General features: G+C 48.4%; 1 protein-coding gene across 1 annotated transcript in view; it reads right to left on the reverse strand.

Moving 5' to 3' along the window:
- The window catches only part of NKD1 (naked cuticle homolog 1 (Drosophila)), a 118,178-nt gene extending 108,713 nt beyond the window's left edge, over positions 1-9,465 (reverse strand). The window contains exons 1-3 of the mRNA XM_006897110.1: positions 9,441-9,465; positions 9,286-9,318; positions 8,537-8,670 (exon numbers count right to left, since the gene is read on the reverse strand). Coding sequence (XP_006897172.1) covers positions 8,537-8,670; positions 9,286-9,318; positions 9,441-9,465 — 192 coding nt within the window. The remainder of the gene's footprint in view (positions 1-8,536; positions 8,671-9,285; positions 9,319-9,440) is intronic.
- Positions 9,466-10,802: the final 1,337 nt, after the last annotated feature.

A 10,802-nucleotide genomic window follows, 5' to 3' on the forward strand; every position in this document is an offset into this window, starting at 1 on the left:
GATAGAAAGGCAATTGGCAAATTTATTTGGAAATGAAAGAGACCCTGAATAAGCAAAGCACCTTTGAAAAGCAAAAGTGAAGTGAGAGGCACAGCACTTCCTGATCCCAAAACCTACTGCAAAGCTGTAAAAACCAAAACAGCATGGTACTGGTACAATGACAGACACATAGACCATTGAAACAGAATTGAGAATCCATAAACTAATCCATATACTTACAGTCTACTGGTATTTGACAAGGAAACAAAACCTATCAAATGTGGAAACAACAACCTCTTTAACAAATGCTGGCAAAAGTAGACTTCTACCTGCAGAAATCTGAAGCAGGATCCACATCTCACAAAAATCAACTCAAAGTGGATCAGAGACCTAGGGGTAGAGCCCAGACTGTAAAGATTACAGGAGGCAAAACTTAAAAGGCACAAAACTTAAAACTGAAAAGGTCTAGCCTATGGTATAAATAGGCAGACAAATACAGCCAGAAATGCACAGCCACGAAAGGATAACATCAATGAACTGGATGGTCTAAAAATTAAGTTCTTGTGTGCATCAAACACTTTTCCCAATAGGGTGAAAATAAAACATACTCACTGGGAAAAACATTTGGTAGTGCCATCTCAGAGAAGGCTCTCATAACCAAAGTTTAAAGAATACCAGAGGGTCTCCACAAGAAAAAGACTGATAACCCATTTACCAAATGGGCAAAAACATGTAAAGACTTTTCACAAAGGAAGACATGCCAACAGACACAGGCAGATATATCCAAAATCATTGGTATTAAAAGAGATGCAAATCAAAACCATAATGAGATACGATCTCATCCCAGTAGCAATGGCAATGTTTAACAGGGCAGCAAGCAATAATGTGAGAAAGAATGTGGAGAGACTGGAACTCTCATATAATGTAGGTGGGACTCTCATATAATGTAGGTGGGATTATAAAATGGCATAATCTAGAAGGAAGTTTGGTGTTTCCTCAAAAAGCCGCACATAGAAATTCCATTGCTAGGAATATATCCTCAGGAAATTAGAACTGTGAAATAAATGGCGATTTGTACATGGATGTTCACACAGCAGAGTTATCACAATAGCAAGAAAACAGAACAGCACAAACGCTCATCAACAAACGAATGAATTGAGACATTGTGGCACATTCACATGATGGAATACTATGCAGCACTCAGGAGTAACAATTTCAAAAAATACTATATGACATAGGACAGGCTAGAAAGCATTATGCTGAGTGAACTCAGTCTCATAAGGACAGATACTGCATAAGACTATTAGTGTAAAAAATAGAAGGATAACTAGTAAGATGTGTCTACAAGTCCAAAAGAGGAAGGGGAAGGGCGGGAGAATTGAGGGTGGGGAGGTGGGGAAACCATGGGGTCACAGAGTTTGGTGGGTGGAGAGAGGGGTGAAAGAATTGGGAGAGATCCAATAGGGGCCTGAAAAGATGGGGTAATAGTGGGCATAAGTCAATGGTGATTCATTTTATAAAACACAATGTATGGTGATGATCATATGAAACACCATGTGAATGAAGGCATGTGTGTAACACAGTGTATATGGATGGAACACAATGGATAAGAATTTTGTATGCAAAGCTACTCCTTGGAGGCAAGGGTTCTGGGGCTTCGTCTGACATACTTTGGACATGTTGCCAGGAGGGACGGGTCCTTGGAGAGGGACATCATGCTTGGGAGGGTGGAGGGACAGCGCAGGAGGGGAAGACCCTCTATGAGATGGATTGATTCGGTGACTGGGGTAATCGGGATGGGTGTGTCAGAGGCAGTGCAGTTGGCGCAGGATAGAGCAGGGTTTAGGGCTGTTGTGCATAGGGTCGCTATGAGTCGCAAACGACTGGATGGCACATAACCACAAACAACAACAACATCCTCTATTCATTCATCGATTTAGCGAATCTCTCACGAGTGTCTACTGTGTGTCCTGGGGTTATCATAGTAAAGAACTTTTACTCAGGAAGTGATTCTTTTCTTGTTCAGTGGTCCAATCTTTATGTGTTACTTAAAGAATCAGTCTGATCCTTCAATGGTGGTAGACTCTTCAAAAGAGTACTACTCTCTCACTTTTAACATCCCCACTGGATGAGGGGTAGTTCCATGAACTTTGGAGAACACACAGAAGTTGCCTTCTGGTTTTGCTTCTCCCTGGGCTTACAACAGCCTTAGGAAACGTGAAAATAGAGGGGCTACTCCCCAAATCGAGGGAACAGAACATGCACACAGGCCCAACTGAGGGGCAGCCAGCGTCCCTCTCAAAGAAGAGTTTCAGAGGCAGGCACAACACTCCTGAAGGCCTTTACCAAAGACCACATCAGAGAGATAAATCAAAGTACTCAGAATATGACCCCCTTGCCTACCACCCACCATCCTAAGTGATCCAGGCCTATTGTACATCAGAAACCTCACCAAGCATTTTGCATAGCAGCAACTTTGGGGTGTTTTTTTTCTGCCCCCTAGCAAAGCAGACCCTCCACAGAGAATCCGAGGGTACTAGTGATGGGAAAACAGAATGCCTCAACTCCAGATCCTCTCTCAGCCTTAAAACAAATCATCTTTTAATTCTGAAACACAGATATTTAATTTATGCTTTACGTCAAATGTTAAGACCACCTCCCAGCACATAGCTTTGAAACCATGTAAGGAAGCCTAACACTTTCCATATGGCGATGAAGTGAGGCCTTTTAATTGTGCCAACTGGCATCATTCGAGGGTAATTCCCCAGGAATTTAGCACTTGGGCAGCAGCTGGGCAAGCCTCCAAGCTCATCACCCAGTATGCTAAGTCTCAGGAGGCTCCAGCCAGGTCTGCACCTTCCTAATCTTCCTCAAATATTAAAACGTCCTGGGTTCCCCCTAATCAAATCACCAAATTCCCTGGAAGCTGCCTTTAATCCAGAGGAAAGCTTGTCTGGTTACACCTTTGGGCACTATCTTCATGCAGCCCTGCTATCAAAGGGCAAAAGGACCAAAAACTAGGAGACAGGAAGGAGATTGTGCTGAATGTGGGGCACACATATGTACAAGTGTGCACAGGAATGCAAGTGTTTTCTATCCATCATTAACGTCCCCTAGGGTAGAAGTCTGCGTTATGCAAATGACACAACCCCACTCGCAGAAACTGAGGAGGACCCGAAGCACTTGCCGCAGCGGGTCAGGGACTGAATCCTTCAATATGGATTGAAGCTCAATATCAAGAAAACAAAGATTCTCACCACTGGGCCGATTGGTAGCATCATGATAGATGGTGAAGAGATTGAGATTGTTAACAGCTTTAGTTTGCTTGGCTCCACAATCACCACCCTTGGTACCAGCAGCCAGGAAATGAAATATTGCATTGGGAAAGTCTGCTGTCAGAGATCCCTCCAAAGTACTGAAGAGCAACGATGTCAGTCTGGAGACTAAGGAGCGCCTGATATAAGCCACAGTCTTTGTAATCACTTTCTATGAATCAGAAAGCTGGACAATGACTAGGGATGATAGGAGAATTGATGCCTTTGAGCTGTGGTGTTGGAGAAGAATACTGAATATACCATGGATGGCTAAGAGAACAAACAAGTTCATCCTGGAAAGGGTGAAACCAAGCTACTCCTTGGAGGCAAGGATTCTGAAGCTTTATCTGACATACCTTTGGACATGTTGCAAGGAGGGACCAGTCCTTGAAGAGGGATGTCATGCTTGGGAGGGAAGACGGTCCGCGCAGGAGAGGAAGACCCTTGATGAGATAGATTAATTCAGTGACTGGGGTAATGAGGGTAGGTGTGTCAGTGACAGCGAGATTGGCACAGGATAGAGCAGGGTTTAGGGCTGTTGTACATAGGGTCGCTATGAATCACAGGGGACTGGACAGCACATAACAACAACAGGGCAGAGGTGTTGGAGGCAATCAAATTGGCTCAAGATAGAGCAGGGCTCAGAGTCGTTGTAAGTAGAGTAGCTATGAGTCATAGGCAACTGGACAGCCAGAGCTCCCTGTAGAAGCCTAAATCTTAGCCTGTGTCCGACCTCTCTCTGCCCCCGAGAACTCTCCCCTTCCGACTGCTGCCTCCACCGTCTCTCAAGGAACCATCCAGTACCACCACTCTTCCCAGGTTCTAATCTTCCTGGACTTTTATCTAGCATAACCCTGCCAGTGAAGATAATATTATTGTACTCCTTTTACAGAAGAGGCATGCAAAAATAAAATAGGGAGCTCGGGTGACCTGTGGCAAGACGCTGTGCTGCAATCCCAAAGGCTCTCGGTTCAAATTCACCAGCTGCTCCATGGGAGAAGGATGGGAAATCTCCTCCTTTGTGATTAACTGCCTCTGAAAACCCGCTGGAGGGTCAGCTGTAGGTCAGTTCTAACACAAAAAAAGATAAAATGACTCCACAAGGTGACACAGCTGTCATGGTAGAGCCTGGTCTCGCTTATTTTTGCAGGCAGGAAGGTAGGCTTCATTTAGTGCCCATGCGCTCACCATTGGCCATGTTCTTCCAATCACATGAGGCAAGCAGGGGCCCCTCCTGCTTCTATCTGCCCCCGAGCCAGCTCACCCCAAAGCACATGCAACTGGTTCATATGCCACTTCTCAGGAACTATTGAACACAGCACCCTTTAGACACAAAGCTTTGCCATAATGGCTTTCTTTCTCCTGGAAGGTGACCCGGAAAGGGAAAAAACAAACAAATCTATGCCAGCCAGATGGCAAATTTAGTGGCCTAAAGGGAGGGTTAAGGTCATGAACACAAAGTGCACATACAGATGCTTAATAAACAGTCACTATCACTACAGTTTGGAAGCTCTGGTGGCCTACTGGTAAGCTATGCTGCAATCCCAAAGGCATGTGGTTCGAATCCATCAGCCGCTCTGCAGGAGAAGGACGGACAATCTCCTCCCATGTGATTCAACTGCCTCTGAAAACCCACTGCAGTGTCAGCTATGGGTCAGTTCTGACTCCACGGTACACAACAACATCACTACAAGTAGAGGTCCCTGGTGTCACAGAGGGTTATGTGTTGGACTCTTAACCAAAAGGTTGGCAGCTCAAATCCACCATGCACTCCATGGGAGTCTTCTCCCATTAAGATGTATTCAGAAACCTACAGGAGGGTCACCGTGAGCTGGAATTAACATGACAGCAATGGCTCTGGCTCCAAGGTAGAATTCAGTAGAATGACGGAAAATGAGTTCAATTCCTGGCTGATATGCACCAAGCACAGTCACCATCCACCTATCAGCGGAGGCTAGAGAATGTTGCCATGACACTAAAGAGGAACTTCTAGATGGAAACTCTCTAAGAAGAAATGCCTAGCTATTGACTTCCACAAATCAGCCTCTGAACATGCTATGGACCGCACAACAGTCTCATCTTCAGCCCATCTTGGGGAGGGTGAGAACCGAGCAGTGTTTCGTGTCACTGCACATGTGGTCATCCCGAGTCGGGGTCAACTGCTACTACAGTAGCCACAGGGCAGTGGTACAAGTTGGATTTGATAGTACACAACAACAACAACTGCTAACTTAGGGAGCTCTGGGGGCCTAGTCTGTAACGTGTTGTGTTCCTAACCAAAAGTCTGGCCATCTCCAACAGCCTGGATCCACCAGGTGTCCCACAGGAGAAAGAGGGGCAGTGTGCTTCCATTAAGACCCAAACCTTGGGAAACCTGACCAAGGACTGCTTTGAGTCGGAATCAACTTGATGCAGCAAGTTTGAGGTTTTCTAAATTTTTGTTTAAATACCTAATATTTTCCTCTGAATGGACTTTAACTTTTCTTTTTTAAAAAAAAAATTTATTGGTTTGCATATAATCATTCATATACATCATGTTTTGTACACGTACTTGTGTTTTATACATTCACATATGCTGGGTTTCATTCTTATACCTTGGGATGTCTCTAATCATTCATATACATTATATGCTATATAATTACATTGTTGTATGCCTGTTACCACCTGTCTTTTCAATCCCCCTTGATCATTTCTCATTACTATTTTCTCCTCGTTTTTTGTCCCTCCTTCCCCTTTTGAATATATATGTTGTTGTTTTTATGGGCCGTCAAGTTGCCTGTGACTCATAGCGACCCTATGTACAACAGCTCTGAAAACCATCCTGATTTTGATATATATCTTGCTCGGTTATCCCCTTGTTTTCACTACAGTAGCCCTTATGTAATATGTGTCCTTATGTGGTTGAGATACTTCACTCAGCATAATGCTCTCTGGTCTCTCCCAGATTATATCATATTTTACAAAATCATTTCTCCTTCGTGCTGCATTCCATTTGTACTCCATTGTGCTCTGAATGGGCTTGAAATTCACTATTTCAACTCGGCTTCTGCTTCATCCTAAGCAATAACACTCATTGGTAAATCATGGTTGTGATGCACTGTTGATTTTTTTTTTTTTTTGGTAAAAGAAATAAAGAACTAATAAGACTAAAATACTCTTCAGACAACACATGAGTTGTCCTTGCAGGTCCCATCAGTGCTACTTGCCACCCCTGGAGAGAGACTGTCCTATTTCAGCTCACCCTAAACAATGCCCAAAAGGACCATCAGGCCAACCCCTGTGTTGCCAAACCCACCTGTGTGAACTGGACTGTCTTGGGCCCAAACTCCAAAAACCTCATTACCATGGAGCTGGGATTGACTCATAGTTGATGCTCCAGTGCATTTTTTGAGGCTAGAAATCACAAGAGAGGAGGAGACTCTGATCTACCTCTCTCAGAGCAGCTGATGGAATTGAACCTACAGAGAGACGCTATTTTTAGGTTAACAGCACAACTGCCTATGGAGGATGCCACCCGAGCATCCTCCAGGGCCAAAGCCAGTAAAAATCTGCATCTCTGGAGCCTATTAACAGAGACACTCTCACAAAAGCAGAGCTCGCCTCCCCCCAGTAACTTTGGGAACCAACAGCAGGGTCCAGGCTCCAAGTGACTAACAAATGTCAAGCTGATGACTTTGTCTCACATCTTCAAAAGTGCTTTAAACAACCAGGGGCAAATAGGACAGCAAGCTGTCCTCAGCCAGGGTAAATGCGGCAACAAAATTCCATGACTTCACCAAAGTTACAGACACAAGCCCCTGTCTGCTCTCCCTCATTCCTTCCGATGGCTCACATTCTTCTTTCTGGGAACACTGCTATTTAATTAAAAATGATGGACTTTTGTTTTCCTCTCTGTCTTTCCTCCTCCCTCCCATTTCTCCTGAACTGGATGCCAAGGAGACCCACCAAAAACATGCGGGTAACATTTGTTATGGCTTTGAAGATAAAAGTCAATTGAAGTAAGCCCTTGCTGTATTTCAAGTTTCCCCTCTAGCGTGGAGCAAGCTGCCTGGCAGTTTAGGAATGGGGGGAGGGGGAAGAGACTGCAAATAAATGCCATTCTGCAAGAATACTTTGTGAAAATAAACAGGCCGGAAAATCCCAAAAACTTGAGTAATGGAAAGCCGCTCAGTTTATCTTTGTCTTGAGCTGCAAATGCGTACAGCTAATAAGATCGCTTTCATTTGGCTTTAAATAAAGTCGATGCAAAACAAGAAATAGTAGTGGGAGGAGGGGAGTGGTTTTTAACGCGCTCCAACTGCAGCAACTCAAGCAAGTTTTGACCTTTACTAGAGGGGCAGAAGCTCCAATTCCAACTCCATCAAGAGATGGAGAGAAATCGAAAAGAGAAAGATCCCAGGAGCAGTGGCAATAGAGGGGAGAAAAGATGGAAGCTTATTTTGTTACATGCACAACCTAATTTACTTTATCCACTGGCCAACCTCCTAATACTGGCCCCAAAGGCTGAGCTGTACTTGGTCCAGGTCCCACTGTCCAAATATACACACACATCTGAAGACTCCACCCAGCCTCTCCTGGACTCTTGGACAGACCGATGAACTAACCAGACCTGAAACACATTCCGTCCCCCTGGAAGTAAAAACTGAAATGTCACATCAAAAAGTTGATTCATCCTTTGATCCTTGACTTGCACAAGTTCCACGTAGACAGTCCCTTGCAGAGTTCTGGAGCTCACAGGACATCTGTGAATACCAGTCCCAGGCCAGGAGCTGAGTCTAGACTCCCTGGCTCCTCTGTCACACCTACTTCTCTTCCAGGAACCACGCAGGCACCCACTGACCAGATGCACTGAGTGAAGCCTCATGGGTGAGCCCAGGCTATATCAGAATGAGCCTCCCTCTCACTGCTCTACTGCAGCTTCCCTTCTGCAGAAAATGTTCACCTAACATCTCTATCCGGTCCCAGAGTCCTCAAGTCCCGCTACCTAGAATGCAGTCTCTTCCACTGGTTCCCTGGGCAGGCTGCATTCCTGCTGCACGAGATGGGGCATGTTCTCCCCTAGACCCCTATCCCACCTCAAGGCATGGACGCACAGGGTCATGCGGGCACCACAAGGAAAAGAGCTCTGGTCCTAAAAGCTGTGGTAAGAAGGATGCGATGCTTAAGTGTTGGGGTGGGTAGGTAAGGAGACTCAGCTCTGAAGCTGGCAGGAGTGAGAGAATGGGGTGAGGTGGGGATCGTACCCGGGCGCCTCTGCCTACAGTGCTTGCCGCTGGCAGCTGCCTGGGTCCTGGGCTGACGCTGGCGCAGCGCTGCCTCCCGATCCACTCCTCGATGCCTTTCCGAGCCCAAGCAGCACTCACCGCGAAGCTGTCACCTGGGGAGGAGATGGCATGCACTTTCCTGAGTCTGGCTTTCCAGGGCTGAAAGTTACCCTAAAGGGGAGGGAGGGGATGGGCGAATCAGAGGAAGGAAAACAAAGGCAGGGGGGTGGGTGGGCACTGAAGGGGCTCGAGAACTAGGGCAGGATCGGAGAGGACTCAACTAAATCAGAACAAGGTCCAGTGAGGCTCCAAGAGCTGGGACCCAGACAAGGGGAAGAAGACGCACAGAGGGTCAGAAGAGCGAGCGCCACCAGGGGATTAGGGAAAGGGGTCTTCGGGCTAGGCTCCCCCAGAGAGGGGAGCTAGGGGATAGAAGAGGGAGGCAGGACTTCGGGAGAAGGAGTTTGGGAGTCAGGAGAGGGAACTCAGTGATCGCTCTGGGCGGGGAGCACCGGATGGGGGAAGGGTTGATGGTCAGAGGGATTGGGGGATTCGGGTTGGAGGGGCAGAGGAAGGGTGATGAGAGCTGCTCTGGGGGCAGGTTTCTAGGACTAGCGGCTGCAGTGCTGGACGGAATGGCCCAGGTGTTAAGGGAGACTGGACCATTCCTCTACCCTCAGGGGTACTTCCCAATCCATCCCACGGCTCTGTGCCCAAGGCGCTCCTACCTTCCGGGCTCTCCCTGCGCTTGCTCAAGGAGGCTGCAGGCACATCGCGCGCAGAGGCAGCCGGGGCCGGAAAGAAAGGAGAAGGAGAGAGTTAGAGATCGCGTCGGCAGGGGCGGCGGGGACTCGGGGCCGGCGCGCGCCGCGGAGACACTGACCCGGCTTGGAGTGAAGTTTCCCCATGCTGGGGGGCTGCGCGCGGGGACGCCCCTAAGCCATGGGCCAGCCTGCGGGCCCAGCCGTGCGCCTCGCTTCTTCCTGCCCGGAGCAGCCCCGCAGCCGCGCGGAGCCCGAGGCGGCGCCCAGCCCCACTCTCGCCGCCTTCCCTGCGGCCCTACTGACGCCCAGCCCAGCCGGGTCCACCGCCCGCCGCCGCGGCCCTCGCCTCCTCGCGCGCCCATTGGCGCGCTCAGCTCATCAAAGGCGAGGCCGCGGAGGGGGCGGGCCGGGGGCGGGGCCGCCGCTGCTAGCTCCCCCAGCCAGGCCCACCAGGCACCCCTGGGGGCTGCGATGTCTGGCTGGGGGTGGGTAGCTTCTCATCTGGAGGTGTTACTGGGACAGACACTCCCACAGCGTCTTGGAGGATCCCGAACCTCTGCTCCGCTGGCTCACAGTGTTGTGCCATCCCTGCGCGCTCTGAGCTCCTCTCTCCTCTAAGCAACTCCAATTTACAGGTGGGGAAACTGAGGTCAGGAGAGGAAACGGCTACGCTCCTACTGCTTTGCTGTTTCCCTTCTGCAGAAAATGTCCACTTGTGATCTGCACCAGCTTCATCTCACCTCCCAAACCTCACCCCCCCCCCAGTCCTCTCTAGTTGAAAGAAGGCTCTCCAGCAAACCTCAGTCCCTCCATTGTGCCTCAAGCCATTTTGTGAGACTTGAAGCGATAAAGAGTCCAAAAGCTTTGAGTTGTCAGCCAGTCTCTCAGATTCCCTGGTGGCAGGGCCAATGGGCACCCGCCCTGGGACTGGAGAATGCTGCCAGCTTTCCGACTGGAAAGGAGGTAACCGCTGGGTCTTTGATCTTCCTTTCCGGTCCCTGCTGCAGTTAGTGAAACCCAGGGGCTTGTTTGTTTTGTCTGGGGAGGTCTCTGTCAAAGGGGGGGGCACCATGCAGGGTTCCACCTCACCTTTGAGGTCTCAGGAGGGAATCCGTCCTCTGCTGTGAACACCGGGGGCCAGTTTTTAAGCTTTAGTGCTGTCTCAAGCCACCTGGACACGGGGAAAGAAAACTCCCAAGCTCCCTCTGAGGGGACCAACTCTGCATTCTAGAGCCACGCTGTCGTTGTCTGTGAGCCTCTTTTGATGAAATGGTGGCTCAGTTTGACTTTTTGCTTACTTCCAGAGCAACGTTGTCCAATGTAAAAACAATGCCATTGTTCATATCCCAGAGGCCACACTAAAAAGTAAAATGCTGGCATAGTGTCACTTTGAATTAGAGCCAATGGAATAGGACCTCACAACAACCACCCAGGTGGAGCCCAGGTGGTACAGTGGTTTAAGTGCTGTGCTGCTAACTCAA

This window comes from Elephantulus edwardii, unplaced genomic scaffold (genome assembly GCF_000299155.1).
Source record: "Elephantulus edwardii isolate Elephantulus edwardi_28Jun2011 unplaced genomic scaffold, EleEdw1.0 scaffold00201, whole genome shotgun sequence".
Classification (NCBI taxonomy): Eukaryota; Metazoa; Chordata; class Mammalia; order Macroscelidea; family Macroscelididae; genus Elephantulus; species Elephantulus edwardii.